Below are 21,194 nucleotides of genomic sequence, written 5' to 3' on the forward strand. Positions count from 1 at the left end.
TCATCCCCAAACAGCTACATGGAGGAGAAGATAAAAGTAAGGAAAGCAAACAGCACAAAACCGGCCTTTATTCTGAAATCACACTGCATATGTTTGTAGCAAAGGAATTCAAAGTATGAAACATTGCAATCAAATATTACAATAACATTGTTTATATTGTAAAGCCAATATCTCTACACACACGTCTGCTGGCTTCATAGGTTGTCATCTTTTATACACATTATCTATAAAATACAATCCAAAAGGCTTAATGCCATTTACCAACATAGCGTTTATAAGTATATATTATTTATATTAGGATTTACATTTGTATGTTATTTGAGTCTCTAATATATCAATGCATATGTTAATATATACATATGATATATATGTGAGACACATATACATTATATATATATATATATATATATATATATATATATATATATATATATATATATATATAGACACACACACAAACACATATATCCGTCTGTCTTTCTCGCTTCTTCTCTCATTTTAAATATATACGTACATAGGTTTACTATATGGGATGCAATGCAATAAAAGAGACTTACAAGATGTGAGAATATATATTTGCACACACATTAGGATCTACATTTTATTTATAGTGTCATTCCCCTGGTAGGTGGCAGGGTACTGAAATATTGCAAAGGAGATCCACATTATATTTTTGTGTATATATATATATATATATATATATATATATATATATATATACGCACACATACGGTATATAATTCTGCCTTTCCTCCAGTAGTTGTCAGGATGATGCTAATTAATAAAGGACTCTCACACGCACACATATACTGTATATTTTTATCTATATTCTATTGGTATAATATTTAATATTTTATATCCCTGGCATGGTGTGGTCATGATCCGTCGACTAGTTTTTAGGATGATGGTAATAAAGGACACTCATCAGGAATGTTATACACACATATGTTGGAATCTACATTCTAATTAGTACCTAATTGTGGTATTATTATATATGATTCTCTCTCTCTCTCTCTCTCTCTCTCTCTCTATCTCTATCTATCTATATTCTTTATATCCCTGGCATGGTGCTGCCCTGATTCCTGTAGTAGTTGTCAGGATGATAGTAATAAAGCACACACATCCATGCATATATTTAGATCTTCATTCTATTGGTAAATTATTCTGTAGTAATAATATAGGAGTATATATATATATATATATATATATATATATATATATATATATACACATACACTATATATCCTGTATATCCCTGGGACGGTGCTGTGATGACCCCTATAGCATTATAGCAGCTGTCAGGGTGGTGGTAATAAATGACACTCACCAGGAATGTTGTGCACACACACACATATATATATATATATATATATATATATATATATATATATATATATATATATATATATAATACTAAAAGCATGTAGAGTCTAATATATAAGTCTCTGTATACTGTATATATATGCTGTATATTCCTGCCACTGTGCTGAGCCCTGTAGTAGTTGTCAGGATGGTGGTAATAAAGGACACACATTCATGCAATCTACATTCTATTAGTGCATTATTATAGTATTATATAGGCGTCACTTTCACTCTATATATATATTTATATTCTGTATATCCCTGGCATGGTGCTGTGCTGAGCCCTGTAGTAGTTGTCAGGTTGGTGGTAATAAAGGACACACATTCATGCAAATCTACATTCTATTCGTATATTATACTGTAGTATTATTATCGGTCTCTCTTTTTCTGTGTGAATACATATTATATATATATATATATATATATATATATATATATATATATATATATATATATATATATATATATATATATATTGTATATACCTGGCACGGTGCTGAGCCTTGTAGTAGTCAGGATGGTGGTAGAGGACACACACACATTCATGCAGCTAGCTCTACATTCTTTTAGTACATTATGATAGTATAATATAGGAGTCTCTCCCTTTCTATATATATATATATGTATGTATGGTGTATATGGGTGGCACCGGCACGGTGCTGAGCCCTGTAGTGGTTGGTAATGAAGGGCACTCACCCGGCATGTTGCAGGGACAGGGCAGTCAGCTGTGCCTCCCCCGGTTCTAGCAGAGTGTCCCGGCCCGGTGGCAGTGCGGGGCTCCTCCAGCCATGCGGAACTGTGCGGTAAGTGACAGGCGGAGAGTCCGGTAGGTGGGTCGGAGATGTGCGGATGCCGGTAGAGGTGTGAGCGGTGACAGCAGCACATGTGTCTCTGCAGGCAGAACAATGACAGGCGGGCGGTGTGCAGGCATGGAGTATGTCTGTGTATGTCTATGTGTGGGGGGATGGGGTGGGGGGTGTGCAGCCTCCGCTCACCTGGCTCCCTCCCGTCCCTGGTGATGAAGATGCTCTTTGTCTGGCTGTAGGAGGTCCCCCCTCCCCCCATGTCCTTATTCAGTGTGCTGCTCTTTGTTGGCCCCTGGGGTGTGTGTGAAGAGCCGGTCTGGGGCCCCCCAGTGGGCTCCACGCATTGCCAGGCTCCAAACATTGGCAGCGCCCCCCAATCTGAGCCATGTGCCATACTGATCCATAGGACAGGAAACAAAGTATCTCCTGCCAGGACACAACAATCAGCACGCTCCCAGTGTTTATCCTGAGGAGCACTCTCCTCTAATCAGCTCTAATGGACACCATGATACACAAAGTGCCTTTTGTTCGGGCGGAGGACGATTTTCCTCCCAGCGGTGTCTCCTCAGTCCTTTGTATGCGATCCTTACCTCTCCGGAGAACACAATTCCCGGCAATGTGTCCGCCGGGGCCGGGACTCTTCATGGAGGAGCCGCTCCGTCCACTCCTGACCCCAGCTGGCCGAGCCCCCGCGGGGCAGACGCCGCACACACAGCGCGTACAATCCGCGGCTCCTATGTACCTGTCCAGTGTCCGCTACAGTCCGGGGAGGTCAGGTGATATTCCGCAGCCCCGGGGGGCCCCTGTGCATCATTCCAGCTCTTCCTCCTCTCAATGGTCGCTCCGTGTCTTGTGTGAAGTGAATTGTCGGGCTGCTGAGCTGTGTTATCTGATGTCACCCAGACACTTGTATACCGCCGGCTAATGATATCTATGGGTTTACACAGCGTCCCCTCCTCCTCCGTCTACTGAGAGCACAGCTCCGGATAATGGGCTGCACACAGCAGGCAGCTACAAGGTTCAGCACAAGGAGTCTGCTCACTGACAGCTGCATGGAGGATGCACACAAAGCATGCAGAAGAACCAGCCACCCTCTGCAAGGTGTCACTGCACCCCACCAAACCTCTGAAAGGTGTCACTGCACCCCACCAACCCTCTGCAAGGTGTCACTGCACCCCACCAACCCTCTGCAAGGTGTCACTGCACCCCACCAAACCTCTGAATGGTGTCACTGCACCCCACCAACCCTCTGCAAGGTGTCACTGCACCCCACCAAACCTCTGCAAGGTGTCACTGCACCCTACCAACCCTCTACAAGGTGTCACAGCACACCCCTAACCCTCTGCAAGGTGTCACTGCACCCCACCAACCCTCTGCAAGGTGTCACTGCACCCCACTAACCCTCTGCAAGGTGTCACTGCACCCCCAACCCTCTGCAAAGTGTCACTGCACCCCACCAAACCTCTGCAAGGTGTCACTGCACCCCACCAACCCTCTACAAAGTGTCACTGCACCCCACAAACTCTACAAGGTGTCACTGCACCCCACCAACCCTCTGCAAAGTGTCACTGCACCCCACCAACCTCTGCAAGGTGTCACTGCACCCCACAAAAACCTCTGCAAGGTGTCACTGCACCCCACCAACCCTCTGCAAAGTGTCACTGCACCCCACCAACTCTCTGCAAGGTGTCACTGCACCCCACCAAACCTCTGCAAGGTGTCACTGCACCCCACCAACCCTCTGCAAGGTGTCACTGCACCCCACCAACCCTCTGCAAGGTGTCACTGCACCCCACCAACCCTCTGCAAGGTGTCACTGCACCCCCCCCAGCCCTCTGCAAGGTGTCACTGCACCCCACCAACTCTCTGCAAGGTGTCACTGCACCCCACCAAACCTCTGCAAGGTGTCACTGCTCCCCACCAACCCTCTGCAAGGTGTCACTGCTCCCCACCAACCCTCTGCAAGGTGTCACTGCACCCCACCAACCCTCTGCAAGGTGTCACTGCACCCCAACAACCCTCTGCAAGGTGTCACTGCACCCCACCAACCAACCCTCTGCAAGGTGTCACTGCTCCTCACCATCCCCCTGCAAGGTGTCACTGCACCCCACCAACCCTCTGCAAGGTGTCACTGTTTCCCCCCACCAACCCTCTTCAAGTTATCACTGCACCCCCCCAACCCTCTGCAAGGTGTCACTGCTCCTCACCATCCCCCTGCAAGGTATCACTGCACCCCACCAACCAACCCTCTGCAATGTGTCACTGCTCCCCCCAACCCTCTGCAAGGTGTCACTGCTCCCCACCAACCTTCTGCAAAGTAGCACTGCTTCCCCCCCCCTACCAACCCTCTGCAAGGTGTCACTGCTCCCCACCAACCCTCTGCAAGGTGTCACTGCTCCCCACCAACCTTCTGCAAAGTAGCACTGCTTCCCCCCCCCCCCCTACCAACCCTCTGCAAGGTGTCACTGCTCCCTACCAACCCTCTGCAAGGTGTCACTGCTCCCCACCAACCCTCTGCAAGGTTTCACTGCTCCCCACCAACCCTCTGCAAGGTGTCACTGCACCCCACCAACCCTCTGCAAGGTGTCACTGCTCCATTAGGGGGGGGCAGGAGCGCCGCCCCCCTCCCCCCACTTTGCATGTGGGGATGCATACAGGGCGCTGGACTCACTTTTTTTTCAAGCCACATGATTAGAGCGTGAGGCTTTATCTGGCTGGAAAAATTTAACAGCACTGGTTAGCAGTGATGTCACCCTCAATACTTCTGTCAGCCTTGTAGCAGAAAGAGCTGGCACAGGGCGCCCCCATCCCTGCAGTAAACGATTGCATTAAGGGCAGCCACCTCTCCTGCGCACCCCTTGTCACAGCCCTGCAGACAAACGTTCAGCAACCATGTTGCAGGACATTTGCAGCACTTCCCCCTTCACCTAAACATGTGAAATTTGAGAGACTTGTCACCCACTGATCAAAGTTTTTGGGTTGTTTTTGCTGCAGGTGCACATCATTGCAACAGGGGCATGTAAACCCCCCTGTCCACTGCCTATTGCAGCCTAAGGAGGGGGGGGTACAAACAGGGAGGGGAAAAAAATGAGCTCAACAGCGCATTCTGCCACCCCCTAACCAGGTCTAAATTTAGGTGTTACTAAAGGAGCAGGACCCTCTGTTTCCTCTTGTTGGCGCTATATAAATCCTGCATAATAATAATAAACCCAGGACCCGGCATTCACTATATCTGGTCTCCCACTGTACACAGAACATGGAAACGCAATTATTTTAGTAAATATAAACTGCTAAATACCTTTTCTCATCAGCAGTATATAGCAGTTTTGTCACTTCTATCAGTGTCTGGTTAAAGCTTTACATGCTACCAAGAAAAAAAAAAACATTGTCTAGCAATACACACCAAACTGAGCATGTGCAGAGTTCCTCCAAGACTCTGTACTATCAGCAAATAAATTGGGGACAGTAGAAGAAAAGGAGGACCAGAGAAGACAGGATCAACCAGCCTTTTACACAATGCAGAGGATTAACCCCTTATGTTCCACAGTGAGTATAATAAGCATGCTTTACTGCATATACAGACTGATTTTACTGTTGTTGGTTCAGTGACACTTTAACATGTAAATATAATGCTTAGATGTAATGTAGTTTTTATTATATTTTTAGTAATAATACCTCCTGCCAGATCCTTGTTCTGGCACTTCCTGTTTTTAGGGTGACAACACTTTGTCCCTTTCTCCTAATTGTATTCCTGCATTGTCACTCTGTCACACAGGCTTCCAGTGGAGATAACAAGTGACCATTTCAAGACAGGATCAAACAGCCTTTTTTACACACAGAGGATTAACCCCTTAGATTCCACAGTGAGTATGAGCCTGGGTTCACACATATGCCATGCGGGAACCAGCATGATTCCAGCGCCGGTTCCCGCATTGCATTTCCCTCCTAGGGAGTTCACACTGCCCTCTGCGGACCGCTGTGCGGGTGTCAATACAAAGTTAATGACCCCCAGCTTAGTAGATCCCACAAATCGCAGTGCGGACTGTGAATTCAGACAGGAATCGGATCGCATGGGTGTGAACACACATAACTGGACAAACCTAAACAATCTATTCAATTTGCATTAAATCAGACAGGCCTTTTTACTGCCTAGTTGGCGTATCTAAAGAAGATTGTACAATCTGATTAAATAGTGTATGGACAGCCTACCAAGATCCAATTTCTCACATCTGTGAGGATGCAGCTGCACATAAATGTCCCATGTACACGAAGGTCATCCATACAGAATGAATGAAAATGGAGGCCAACAACGCTGATAGGAAGTGTCATTCATATACAGCAACCCCTACAAGAATAATGCTGGCCATACACTATACAAAAAATCATTCAAACTTGTTTTTCGAATAACAAACACTCGGCCGTGAGAGCAAACGATAGTGCCATCATGTAATGAGCGAATTTTCATGGATAAATAGTTCAATGGAATAAATGAATCAGTTTGTCGTTCATTTTGTCACATATGTCCATTGCAAACAGTTACATTTTTAATGGGCAAGAAACGCGTTAACCTTTCAATTTATTGTTCGTTCGGCAGAATTTTCCAACCTGTTTATTCAATTTTTCGGCTCTGAAGAGTTAAAAACAATGTTCTATTTGTGCCCATTAACTGGGCAAAAAAACCAACGAAAGGTCCAAATGACAGATTTTCAACCACTATTTCGGCTAGTGCATGGTCAATATTAGGGTACGATGTGCGATCGGGCAGCGTGAAATGGTAAATATGATGTACAGTACATATAAAAGTATAAAAAAATAATAAACTGAACACTTTTTCAATGTAAACCAAAAGGTAGATTTTACTTACTTTCATTTAAGCAGGTCCTAAGTCTAAGAGGATTGCTCAAAGATTGTACGGGCAGATTGTAAAGTGTATAGTGAAGTTTAGTGATGGCAGGCAACATCTGCTCACTATTTTGTCACTCACAAACCGCTACTGCTCTGTATACCGCTGCCTAACACTAGTGATCCGGTCAGCTCCCAAGGCAGAGCTGCTCCAGACTCTGGAAGGATCTCGACAATATTGTTGGGATCCACCCAGCTGCCAAATTGACAGTTGGCTCCACCTCTCAGCACACAGCTGGAGTCAGCTGTGCCTGCCCTTCCCCAGCCCGATACTGTGGTGAGCCCTGGAGGGGCAAAGCCGAAAGCGGTGACTGATAGTCACCACTCTCCGCACTAAGAGCAGAGCATTCAGCGGTTACACAATCGTCAATGTTAGCTGTAGGATAGAGGCATGTATTGAAGGGTGTGTTTTTTTTTTGTTCTTTTATAACCTTTTGCTGTAAGCTGAACTCGCATGATTTCTTTCCCGCATGTCAGTCCTGATTTCGGGGTGATTTCAGAGACCTCTGTGCGGGTTTCTGCACAGATGTCAATGAAAAAAAAAATCCCTCCCCCCCCCCGAAATCGCCAAAAGTAGTACCGAAACTACTTTTGGGAATCGGTGCGGTGTCGCACTGATTTGGACGGTGCCATTGCCGCCAATTGGCACCGAAAAAAAATGTGATCAATGTGAATCAGGGCTGAAGGAAAGAAATTTGCTATGTGTATGGCCTGCCTAAGTCCTTATGCTTGATTCTCGAAGCTAGACAGTTTCTTTTAAGAGTCCAAAGACATTTGAAAATGACAGTCATATGCCCAAAATAATGATCCTTACCCTTGTGTTAGGCACCATTCACATTTCACACGCGTGTTCTCGTTCTCGTTTTTTTTTTTTTCTTTTTGCACATTTTTTGCCCATTCAAGTAAGCTTCTTTGGCATGTATGTCCATTCAAGTAAATGGGCTGCCCTATGTGCAATAAAACACACTAAAGAAGCTTGTGTACCAAATTTTAACACTGAGTCAGTTATTGCTTTTGTGATCATCACACATAGGGCAGCCCATTCAAGTGAGCTTCTTTGGTGCGTTTGCCCATTCAAGCGAATGGGCTGCCATATTTGTGACAAATGCACCAAAGAAGCTTGGATGCCAAATTTTGGCATCACGCGTTTTGTCACATGACAAACACAGCAAAATTGCACCACGTCTGGGGTGCCATTAGGAAACAATGACGCCACAAGCACGTGATGTGTTTTGCAGCATTTCTGAAAATGAAAAACAATTCTTTGTGCGTTTTTCGAAGCAATCAAATGCATACCTCCCAACTTTGTGAGATGGGAATGAGGGAACTTAGTAGCAAAAGTATGTAGGCATAGGACACACCCCTTGCCATGCTCCCTTAAAAGGAGAATTGTACAAAAAATATGAGTTAAACCCACAAATGATTATATATTTTAACCACTATTATTATACTGGCTTTTAAAATTTACAGATGCAGCAATTTAGAAATTGGATGAAAGGTTTAGCACTGGAAAACGCTTTTTAAATTGAGATAAAAAGTGCATTTTATATACAATTATATAGATCAGAGCAAAACGAGGAACAAATTGGGAGGAGAGAAGGACTTTATTCCAAATAAGGGACAGTGTCTTCAAATCAGGGACAGTTGAGAGCTCTGCAAATGTAAACGCAGCCGTAAGACGCTGTAAATTAAGCCTTGTGCTGGATTCTTAACACAGGCTACATTAGCTGGTAAAGATTTCAAGTTTCCAGATATTGATAAAAAAAAAAATATAATAATAATTATGTGTTAAGAGCGTTGGGCAAAAGGTATAATTCTAACCATGTAAAAGGAGCTACAACCAGTTAAAACCCTAAAAAGCAGATACAGATAAAGAAAAAAAAAATATATAAAAAAAATGGATGAACAAAAAATAAAAAAATAAATTGCACGGTGCTCTGACTTAAAATTCAGCTCCCATGTGCTGTGCGATTATACATCCTTTCCGAGGAAAAAAAAAAAAAAAAGCCTTTTAAAGTCGTTATCTGACTAGCATAATTGCCACTTTAAATTGATCCATGTCAACAGAAGCAGGATCCCTGGGGATTGTCACCTTGAAGCTGGTTGTAGAAAAGGGTTGACAGGATACCGGAGCATCTGAATATCCTTCAGTCTTTTCCCCTGTCTAGAAGCCAGCTGCAAGCTCACTTTTCCTCATTATTTAATAGTTGCAGATTTCAGCGTTGTTGGCAGCTCTCCCTGAATACATATTTCTTTAGATGTGCACCTTTTTTTTAATACAGCTAAAATAACATTTTGCATCATTAAAAAAAAAATAAAAAAAAATAAAATAAAAAAAGAATAATAATATACAAGTCAATATAGGCAAAGCATTAAGACACCAAATAACAGAGCTGGATGGAAGATTAGTAGTTAAGATAGAACACAATGCAGGACATAGCAGGCTTAACAAATGTGTAAAGGGGCAGGTACCAAGAGACTAGTTGATACACATCTTAAGCGCTTTCTAATGAACACATTTACTAGAGCCAAGTGCTACGCTGATACAAATAGGCGTCCTGGACTGGACAGATCTGTAAACTGAACTTACCAACATGGTTTAAGATGCTATAAAAATGCATCTGGAAGCCAGAGACGCCAACGCTGACCAGGAATAAACCAAGATATGGTGTGTCTGCTGAGGCTCTCGCTAAGTTCCCCCCTACTTATAAGCTCCTCTATGGTGATGCATAGTGAATTCATGACTTCACACAGTGGGTATTAAGTGAGTGCATTCAAAAGAAGCTGACACCTGACTGATCCTAATTGAAAGCAATACACCCGACCAAAAACACCCCTTTCCCATCTGCTCTGGCCTGCCACCAGCTATTATCTTCAAGAGAAATAATAGTTTTAGATATTCTAACCTAGCAAATAAAAGGCGATCTTCTATGCAGGGCTGCATTAACAGAGAGAAAGAAAAAAAACAGGGCCAGAAAGGGTTCAAATGGCGACTTTTACTCCTTGTTGGCTTTAACAAAGCTGAATGAAGCCTTTTTTATTCCTGCTTTTCTATGTGCAAGACTTGATAAACTGAAAGAGTAGGCGGTACTCAATGATCGGCCAAGTAGCATTGATGAATGGTCAATAGACCGTCTTCTTAGGGTGGGCGCTGGGAGTCGAGGACAAACCAGCTTGGATGGGCGGATTTGCTGGTGTCCACATTCTACTCCAGTTTTCCTCTCAGACCAGTGGCTACCAATTGTGGCTGGCACATTAGAAAGCAATCTCTTTAGGGAACGTAGAAGTATGTGCAATTGCAGGTCTTTCAAATTCAAATTTGTCTAAGGTTCTCTTTCAGCCTCTCAAATTTTCCACCTAGCTGGAGGCTATTAGTGTTTTCCTAAAGTATCCCACTGATAGGGCAAACCCACCTAATGGGGGGAGCGATATGGGTGGGTAGAGCTGTGTTGGATGCCCGAACTTCACACCAGTAAAAGCAATCAATTCACACGCCTTAAAACATTCATTATTATCATCGCTATGGTGCAGGGTTGAATGGTTTGTGCTCTAGCTAGTGGTTTTTGTAATTAAGGTGTACAATATTTAGATAAATTAATTAAAAGAACCAATGTTTAAAAAAAAAATAGGGCAAAAAAAAAATAACATTGAACCGAAAAGGCGGTAAGTGCACCCAAAACTGATTATATTTTGGATGCTCTCCTGGACAGTGGTAGGGACATTTCTCTGGAAAGATCGTACCTCTATACACCTAACTTGGCTAAAACAATGGTCGACCATTGACCAACAACCCAAGGTATATTCAACCAGACATAAGCTGTTGCTCCGAATAACACATAGTAATACACATGTACATAATGAGTAGGAATGTTTGAAACCCCATGTGCCTGATCCCACCAGGAAGCACACAACTAATCGGGAAATTTCTCACTACCTGTGATTAGCAGTGTGCAGTGTCGGCTTCCTGGTGGGATTGGACACGTGGGGGTTTCGAACACACCAAACCCATCTCTAGTGATAAGGAACTACTTGCAAACTGTCGTTGGATCCCATGGCAGTTGCATGGTCTGCTATAACTTTATTAACACAGGAGCCGCTAACACATATTAGTACAAACATGATTTGGTACTAAGTTTGTTTTAGGGCTTCTTCATACCAGGTGTGCACATGTTTTCCTGCACTGCACAGGAATATGCTGCCTTCTACAGATGCATGTGGGTGCCATTAATTAAGCATGCGTTCACAGCTGCCAAAACGCATGGTATCGTAGTACCAGGCGGTTTGGTGAGACTTGATTTTAAAAATAGCGTTTGCACCTTTTTTGCATGTTTCACATGCACAGGACAGCTCACTGAAATGAATGGGCTGCCTTAAAATGTGGTGTGCAGGAACGTGCCAAAAAGTGCGCTTGGGTGCACCTCATAGTGTGAACAAGCCCTCGGTGTTGTTAACTTTTGCCATTGTTTATATGGCTTAAATGCATATATTGTGATTGTCAGTACGAAATACTCCACCCATTGATGAACATCCTGTAAGTCAATTGATAGGCATAAAGTGCAGAGAACAATGATGGGCACCCGCGCCTGTCAGAAAACCTGATCACCAGCTGCATCTGATTGGATCATTTGGACAACAACTTTCTGCCTGGCTCCTTAGATTTTGAGATTAAGCCTGGGTTCACACTAGTGCAGTGCAGAGAAACGTATTCCTGTTCAACATCTAACCAGTCAGACGGAGTTCTAAGTATTGTAGTTCACTATATAAACTCACTTTACTGTTATAAATACGTGTAAAATGCAAAACTCCGGTGGGTGTAACAACATGACCGCTTTCCCCCTTCTCAGTGTATCCTTACTGTGGACGAGTGTGGGGTGTAGCAAGAGGCGGCGATGGAACGTCACTTCCGTTTCAAACTGTGATGGGTCACCGGATAAGTCGTTACAACGGCACAGCAGCTGCGAGCGAGCCGTTTCTTCAGTGCACATGTGCCGATGACGTCAACACATGCTGATACAGTGAATATCTCCTAAATGGTGCAAGTTTAGGAGATATTCACGGTACTGACAGGGAAGCCTTATTATAGGCTTCCCTGTAGGTAAAAGTGGTGTGTAAGGGTCTACTACCACTTTAAGAGTGAACCAGCCAACAGAGCGTAGGAATATAGACAGTATAGAACAGTGGTGGCCTCCCTTAAAATTGCTAACATATAAACAACCATTTCTTCCAATTTCCCATGGTCTTGTTTAACACAATGGAGAGTGCAGAATCTGGTGCAGCTATGCATGGTAGCCAATCAGCTTCCAGCTTCAGCTTGTTCAATTATTCTTTGGCAATAATACCTGGAAGCTGATTGGCTTCTATGGAGAGCTGCACCAGATTTTGTACTCGCCAGGTTATGTAAATGAAACCCAAAGTCACCTAAAGGTCCCATAATGATTTGGACAGAATTTTAATCCCATTACATATGTGTATATATACCCCAGGTATAAAGAGAAGGTGCCTAACTTCTGCTGTTGGGTGAAGTGAATGCCCGCGCGTTATTTAATGAAACTATATATGGCATTAAAAGAACACCAAACAAATATTTGACTCGGCTCATAATTCTCATCCACTTGGGAGAAAAGGTCTGGTAGCAAATATACACAAGCTTCAATCTGCCTATGTCTGGCGCATATAAATGAATCTATCAGTTAAGAGAACAGGTGGCTTTGCATAGAATCCCAATGAATTGCAAACAGTCTATGAAATAAAATAGGATTGTCTATTCACTCTGCCTTCTCCTAGGCGGCATTAACTGAACAGACAGAGCAGCAAACAGACTTCAGTACGGCGATTCTTCCAAGCAAAAAAAAAAAAAGAAGGACGGCGGTATTAAAATTCAACTAAATTCATTGCACAAGGTCTCTTAACATTTTATTGAAAAGCTATTGTTTTAATGTCAGCCCCTCTTGGTTGTGAGTGATGGTGAGTTAGTTTTGTTAAAATTCGAGGGTGATTGCATATGCTCCAGTGAACCTTCCCCTCCTCTCATCAGCAGGGACAAAAACCCGCAGCTTTGCTGTCTGCTGGCTGCCATCTGGACAGCTTCCCCTCCATGCCCACCCCTCATCTCACTACGGGCTCCATTACAGGGCTCTCGAGCTGTGTTGAGCTATTCATGACATACCAATTTCACGTTTTCGACTTGTCCGCTTGCAACAATAAATGCTAATCAGGACAACCATGACTGGTGTTATTATTATGAAGACAATAGGATAGATTTCTTTCACATAGACTGGAAATTAAAAATAGACACAATGAGGGTTCCCAATTCCTCTTTCATTGACAGTGCTGCAGCTATAGAGGTTGCAATGGCATCAGAGTCCATAGTACTGAGCGAACCGGTTTGGAAATCTTGGGGTTGATTTACTAAGACTGGAGAGTGCAAAATCCAGTGCAGCTCTGCATAGAAACCAATCAGCTTCCAGGTTTGTTTTTGTCAAAGCTTTATTGAACAAACTGAAGTTAGAAGCTGATTGGCTACCATACACAGCTGCACCAGATTATGAGTAAATCAACCCCCTTCTCTTTCCAAGTCATCAATGGAACATTACTATGATCCATTGATCAATATATTATATATATATATATATATATATATATATATATATATATATACATAGTGATGTAAACTGATGTAGAAAGCGTCAGAAGCAGGTGGTGGGTTTGTTGGCTCCTGTCTATATTGGCCCCTAGTTTATTGTATGTAAGTGAGATAGGGACCCCTGAATTGCATGCTCCTAGAGGGCAGGCAGGGACTGAGGCCCCATTCACACCTGGGCATTGAAGAATTGCTGGGAGCACTGCCAGTGTTCTACCAAGAAAGTTCCCCCCGGCGGATACTGACCCCCCTGTACTGCGCAGGCGCAGCGCTTGCGCAGTACAAACCACAACAGAGCCACCGAAAATAGCCAAAGCTGAACACCTGTGTCAGCTGTACACAGCGCCTGCGTGCCAACACTATTGTTAAAAAACACTTAGTAACAGGGCCTCTCACGGGCTTGCTTCGCTCGCCACGCTTCGGGCATGGCCTCGCTTCGCTCGGCATATTAATATTCTAACGCTATTTCCACTTGGATAGTGGGGCTTGAACCTTGACTTAGGGCAGAATGTAGTGCGCAGGCGCCGTGTAGAGCTGACGATCAGCTGTTCATCTTCGGTGACTTTCGGCGACTCCGTAATCATTCGTACTGTAGAAGCGCAGTACAGGGGGGTCCTTATCTGCTGGCGGAACTTTCTCGGCAAGACACCGGGGCAAAATCATCCAGTGATGCCAAATTACCCCCCCCCCCTTCTTATCATTATGTACTTATTTAGGAGAATGAGGGGGGAGAGATAGCACAGCCTGCACCTCTTCCCAGTTCTCTCCTCCTTTCCCCTGCACTTCCAGGGCTGGGCTGACAGAAGTGTTGATCCGCTGTCACTACTCCTGTCAGCCTTATAGTAGAAAGAACTTGTGGCTTCCCCATCTCTATAATACAAGCTGTGCCCAGGGCAGCCATTCCTTCTACCCACCCATTGTCCTGGCCCTTCTTATAAATTCACCGAAAAATATGCAAGGCGGATTTGGGTGCCATTATTGTTAATGGCACCCCAAACATACAAAAGAAACAAGCATTTTGTGGCATGCCAAAATGCACACAAAACACCCAAAAACCACGCTTTCCATAACCATGACAAAGTTGCCTCTAAAAAAGGTACAAGAGCTACTTTAGCACGTTTGCGGTGTAACAGCAGCCCATTCACATGAATGGTGCTGGTCCAAAAGCTAAAAAGGTGAACGGGGCCAAAATGTACAATCTTGTGCATAAATAGCTGGTGCTTATCATAAATATAATAAATTAACTTTTCAGCAAAGCCTATGCATAGCTCCCAACTGTCCCTGATTTCGAGGGACTGTCCCAGATTTGGAGCAATGTCCCTCTGTCCCTCATTCCTCCTCATATGTCCCTCATTTTGGTCTGATCCTTATAGTTGTATATAAAATGCACTTTTTATCTTTTAAAAAAGTGTTTCCAAGTGCTAAACATTTCATCCAAATTCTAAATGGTTGTATTTGTAAATTTAAAAAAGGAAATATAAAGGAATATTAGCGGTAAAAAAAAAAGCCCTTGTGGATTTAATTAACCTTTTTTTGGTTAATTCTCCTTTAAGGGGGTGTGGCAGGGGGCGTGTCCTATGTCTACATGCATTTGCTAGTAGGTGTCCCTCATCCCCACCTGAAAAGGGAGGTATGACTATGGGGGGGGGGGGGGGGGAGAACTTGTGGCCAGTCTGGTTATATTGCCAGGCATAGTGTTATCAGTCTAACACTGGCAGTTTGCTCACAGGAAGAGAAAGCAGAGTGAGCACAGAAAGGGGTGGTGGTGCCTTTTGGCTGTCAAATCTGCACTCTTTTAGGGACTTGGCTATGCAATCTGGCAACAAAGCAATGCAGGCTAAACAGAATGACAACGCTTTTGTCAGGTAAGGCAGATCAGATATATGTATTTTTATTATATGTGCATTAAGCTGCTTGCACAAGTTCAGCTTTAACACGAAAAGGTTAAGATTAAGTAAAGAAGTCATCAGATACTAACATGGTGAATCATGTTCTGAAATCTGACCAAGTGTACCCAACCATATAGTCCAACCCAACCATAACCTGTCCTGGTGCCTTTGGGCTGGAGAAGCATGCTTTCCAGTTCATTTTGGCACTGTGGTTTATGTTGAGAAAGTGAAGTCATATAGAATATAAATATATTTATATTCTGGGCTCTTCTTCTACATACTACAGTATATGCAAAACCTTCAATAGAACCTTCTGAACAAGAAATATTTCAAATAATAATAGATTATTTAAACTTATTTTTGTTTCAAAAACTGCACTTCTAAACCTTCAACTATGTGCCTAATAAACTATAAGCATTGCACCGTAATAATTTATTTGAATTACAATGCGCAAAAATCAGATGTAAGGTGCAACAATTCCCATTCCTCCACAACCACCAATCATAGTTAATCGAGGCTCCGGTGTATATACTTCCAGCTCTTAAATTGAACATAAGGAGGAAGGAGGTACTTGCTGGAAGGGTGTTTAGTTAAACCTTATTTCTTCCTCACTTGTCACCAGGATGCACCCTGCTTACTCATACTCATAGTTGGTATGTGTGGAATGCAATGAATTTTCATGCTGATGCAGTTAGTTCTAGGATCCGCCAGGTGGCGCTACTGAGCAGTGATCTGAATCTGCGCTCACAGTTGAAGTGATTTATCAATTGGAACTAGAGATAAGTGAGGAGAACAAAATAAATGACCACTATTTAAATGCCACTCTTGCCTTCACTGGAAAAAAAGTAATACAATTTATGCATTGGATTATGCTAGGAAAAAGTAAAAGAAAGCAGACAAATTCACAAACTTACTCAACCAATCAGAACTCTTTAAATTTATTAGCCAAAAGTTATCGTAAATATGATTAGTTGCTATAAGTATCTGGACTGAAGAAAAAAACGAATGCCGCGTACACACGACCGAACTTTCTGGCAGACTAGGTCCGACGGAATCAGTCCGTCGGACAATCCGTTCATGTATGAGGCTAATTCGATCGTTTTTCATTTTAAAAATCTGATGGACCTAGAAATAGAACATGTTTCAAATCTGTCCGATGGACTCAATTCCTATCGGGAAAACCGTTCGTCTGTATGCTGATCCAATGGACCGAATACGACGCAAGGGAAGCTATTGGCTACTGGCTATTGAACTTCCTTTTTTAGTCCCGTCTTACGTCATCACGTTCAAAACAAACGGACTTTCGAACGGACTTAGTCCATTCGTGTGTGGCCAAGTCTGTTCGTTCGGAAAGACCGTCGGAACTCCGCCGAAAGTCCGTCTGAACTCCACCGAAAGTCCGTCAGGAAGACCGTCGGACCTAATCTGCCGGAAAGTCCGGTCATGTGTACGCGGAATAAGGTCCCTTGGCTGCAATTTGAACTGCACTCCAACTGTATAGACAGCCCAAAATCAAAGTAATCCTAAAGGGCATAGTTCACATCATTGCAGTGCAGTTCAGTTAAAAAAAGAAAAGCAAGCTGCATTTTTCTGCACCGCAAATGCAGGGAACGCACTACAAACGCACTTCAAATGCATGACGCCCCTTTAAGCCAAGAAAGCCAAATGCACTGTAAATGCAGTACTAAACGCAGCAAAAGGCGCATGTCAAGCGTGCTTCAAATGCATGTAAACGTGTAGTCAATAACACAAACTTATGTGCAGTTTCTGGTGTGAATGGGCCCTTCATGCTCTAAAAAAATGCAATCTATGTTTTATGTAGTTAGAGTGTTTGTCCTGCATTGTGTCTGGAGGCAACGACTTCTTGTTTCACACGCAGCAGAGTTGCACTAAATCAGAGAAGGACACATACAGATACATCCAACCCTCACACATCAGACTTTTTTTTCAAACGGCAACAGACCAGGCTGTAGTTGGCAAACAAAGTTCCAATATAAAGGGAGTTAAATTGGTTGTAAACCCATATAAAAAAATAAATAAAATAAAAAACCCTGCAAGACAAGGCCATAATAAGCTAGCATGCATCACATACTAGCTCATTATGAAATACTTACCTTAGATCGAAGCTGTTGCAACGGTCCCTGTACACCACTGTGACCGGCGAAATGTCTCCAGGAGTTATTTCCAGGTTCATAAGCCCCGGCGCTGTGATGACCCGGAGCCATGACGAGCCACCGCTGATGGAAAAGTCCCTTTAGAAATGGCACGACCGAGCTGTTCTTTCAGTGTGCATGCGCCGATGACGTCTATATGGTAAATATCTCCTAAACCGTGCAGGTTTAGGAGATATTTACAGTACCTACAGGTCAGCCTTATTAGACTAACCTGTGGGTACAAGTGGTGTAACAGGGTTTACAACCACTTTATTTTAAGTGCATGAGCATCAATCACGGTGTATCCAGGGTAGAGATATAGGTCTAACAGTGATGATGTTTCAAAAGTCAATGTATAAATATCTCACATGAGAAGTCCCATCCATTCATGCTGGACAAGCGGTGCTGCAGACTCTCTCAGCAGTTTGTAATAAGCATAAAGACTCTTATCTGTCTGCCTCTTCAGGTATCTCAATACCCCATGCTATCTCAAATCCTGCACTACTATACTTGACAGGTATGTAAAGCTTCCACCTTGTTGTCTTCCAGGTGCCTCCATTATTATGTATGAAATATACTTTCACTGTATACCAGCCATAGACCTGACGGGTCACTCGTCTACAGCCTCCTTCCGTGTAGTGCATGTCGGCACCCAAGTCAACTGACTGGTCTCCTGTGGGTGTTTGGAGTAAGAGGGGTTATAACCCTCCCTTATTTCACCAAATATTTGCCTTCGGTTCTACTTTATTATTATTATACAGAATTTATATAGTGCCAACAGTTTGTGCAGCGCTTTACTATTTTAGGTTTGTTTTACTTCAGAGAAAAAGGTACCATTCCTGTTATTATTACATTTGATATAACGACACAAGCCGGCACCAATTCCCTTTAATTTTTCCCCCCTGGATTTATTTGGGTTTTCTGCAGGTCTGGGCCTATATACTGCATAGGCCCACCACTGAAGAAGGTGTCTTGTTTTTACTTTTTAATCTGAGACAAATGACAGGTGGAATGTGATTGATGGCTTCAGGCCACTCAGCCATTGCTCTTGTTTGCAGCATGTGGAAATGAAACTTCCAGACTTGGTACTTGTATTGCCTTTCCTTTCCCAGTCCCCTGTTGTCCTGACTGATCCTACACAACCACTGGGCATAGGCCAAGGTATGAGCAAAAAGTGTGTCTGTCAGCAGTGCAGGAGGAGAGGGAGAGCGGCCAGTTCCTGACCCAACCCTGCTGCACACAATGGGCTCGGTGAATGGAAGGAACACAGGCAGTGCACAGATAGGCCGCTGTCACAGACCGGCAGGATGTGTGATCTGCAGCCCAAGATACAGCCCGTTCACACACCCTGTGAGGAGATGTTTTGCTCTGCGGGTAATTATAACAAGGAAGCGTGCATGGATCTGACCCCGGTGCCTCGGCTCCAATATTCTGCCTATCAGCTTCCGCAAGAACAGCCTGCCGCTGCACATCCCCCACCCACCCCATCCTGGCCAGCCCCTGGAAACAAATGCTCACTGATAATGCCTTCTGCTCTCTCACTCGCAAGCAATCATTTCATAGAAACACTTCTTTTTATAAGAAAACATACGAGGCACGCTCTGCTGGATGTGTGCATGTCATGTAGAAGTCTATGTACTAACACAGGGCAGCACAGCCACTTCCCTCAGATGTATGGAGGGGATCAGACATGGCCTGCATGTGACAAGTGTCTTCATAACCCTGTACACTGTATATGTCATATCATCAACTGCCCCCTCTTTTATCTAGATGTCATACTCTTCTGTGAGATATTGTATATACAAGTTTATCTTAATGTCTGTTCTTTCATTCATCCTTCCTTTGCTTCTTTCTTTCCTTCTTCCCTCTCTTCTTTCATCCATCCTTTCATACTTTCCTTCTTCCCTCTCTTCTTTCATCCATCCTTTCATACTTTCCTTCTTCCCTCTCGTCTTTCATCCATCCTTTCTTTCTTTCCTTCTTCCCTCTCTTCTTTCATTCATCCTTTATTTATTTCCTTCTCCCCTCTCTTCTTTCATTCATCCTTTCTTTCTTTCCTTCTTCCCTCTCTTCTTTCATTCATCCTTTCTTTCTTTCCTTCTTCCCTCTCTTCTTTCATTCATCCTTTCTTTATTTCCTTCTTCCCTCTCTTCTTTCATTCATCCTTTCTTTATTTCCTTCTTCCCTCTCTTCTTTCATTCATCCTTTCTTTATTTCCTTCTTACCTCTCTTCTTTCATCCATCCTTTCTTTCTTTCCTTCTTCCCTCTCTTCTTTCATTCATCCTTTATTTATTTCCTTCTCCCCTCTCTTCTTTCATTCATCCTTTCTTTCTTTCCTTCTTCCCTCTCTTCTTTCATTCATCCTTTCTTTCTTTCCTTCTTCCCTCTCTTCTTTCATCCATCCTTTCTTTATTTCCTTCTCCCCTCTCTTCTTTCATCCATCCTTTTTTATTTCATTCTTCCCTCTCTTCTTTCATGTATCCTCTTTCTTTACTTATTCCCTCTCTTCTTTCATTCATCCTTTCTTTATTAACTTCTTCCCTCTCTTCTTTCATTCATCCTTTCTTTCTTTCCCTCTTCCCTCTCTTCTGTCATTTATCCTTTCTTTCCTAATTCCTTTCTCTTTCTGTATTTACTCACACTATTTATCTATCTATATTTTATCTTTCTATTTATTTTTGTATATATCATATCCCTCTATAATCATCTATTTCATTTATCTTTCTTTCTTTCTTTCTTTTCTCTATCAAATTCTTCTATAAATGTTTATCTCATTTCTTTCTCTTTCTGTATCTATCTATTTCTCAATCTCTCTCTCTGCCTGCAATATCTGTCTGCCTGTCTCTACATTTATCTCTCTGTCTAATCTATCTATTTATCTTTTTCTATTATTTCTATATCAAATTCTCCTATAAATGTTTATGTCATTTATTTCTCTTTCTGTATTTACTGTTTCTATCTATCTATCTATCTATCTATCTATCTATCTATCTATCTATCTATCTATCTATCTATCTATCTATCTGTCTGTCTGTCTGTCTGTCTGTCTATCTATCTATCTATCTATCTATCTATCTATCTATCTATCTCTTTCTTTCATAATGGTCTAGCTCATTATTTCTATGTATTTACTCACTCACTCTATCTATCTATCTATCTATCTATCTATCTATCTATCTATCTATCTATCTATCTTTCAATCTCTCTCTCATATATATCTATTTCTAACTATCTAATGTCTGTCCTATAATTATTTACTGTGTCAATATTTCTATCTATCTATCTACCTTTCTATATATGTATCATATATCTCAATCTAATTTCTGTTTCTTTCTTTTATTTTATTTTATTTATTTTTCTCTATCATACCTTTCTTTAAATGTCTATCTCAATTCTTTTCATTCTGTATTTACAGTATTCTATCTCACTTTCTCTATCTAT

At 42.7% G+C, this 21,194-nt stretch overlaps 1 protein-coding gene across 7 annotated transcripts in view; it reads right to left on the minus strand.

Moving 5' to 3' along the window:
- RUNX1T1 (RUNX1 partner transcriptional co-repressor 1) overlaps positions 1–21,194 on the minus strand; it is a 208,730-nt gene that overhangs the window by 128,493 nt on the left and 59,043 nt on the right. For 2 of the 7 annotated variants that reach the window (XM_077493021.1, XM_077493017.1), the window contains exon 1: positions 2,911–3,158. The exons of 3 other annotated variants lie outside the window; for them this stretch is intronic. Coding sequence is in view for 2 of the 4 variants with exons in the window: in XM_077493018.1 (XP_077349144.1) it covers positions 2,759–2,813 (55 nt within the window). In the remaining 2 variants the exon portion in view is untranslated. 2 more of the 7 variants (XM_077493018.1, XM_077493020.1) reach the window with 2 other exon arrangements.

This window comes from Lithobates pipiens, unplaced genomic scaffold (genome assembly GCF_037356315.1).
Source record: "Lithobates pipiens isolate NorthernLeopardFrog02 unplaced genomic scaffold, aLitPip1_a1.2 Scaffold_19, whole genome shotgun sequence".
NCBI classification, from domain to species: Eukaryota; Metazoa; Chordata; class Amphibia; order Anura; family Ranidae; genus Lithobates; species Lithobates pipiens.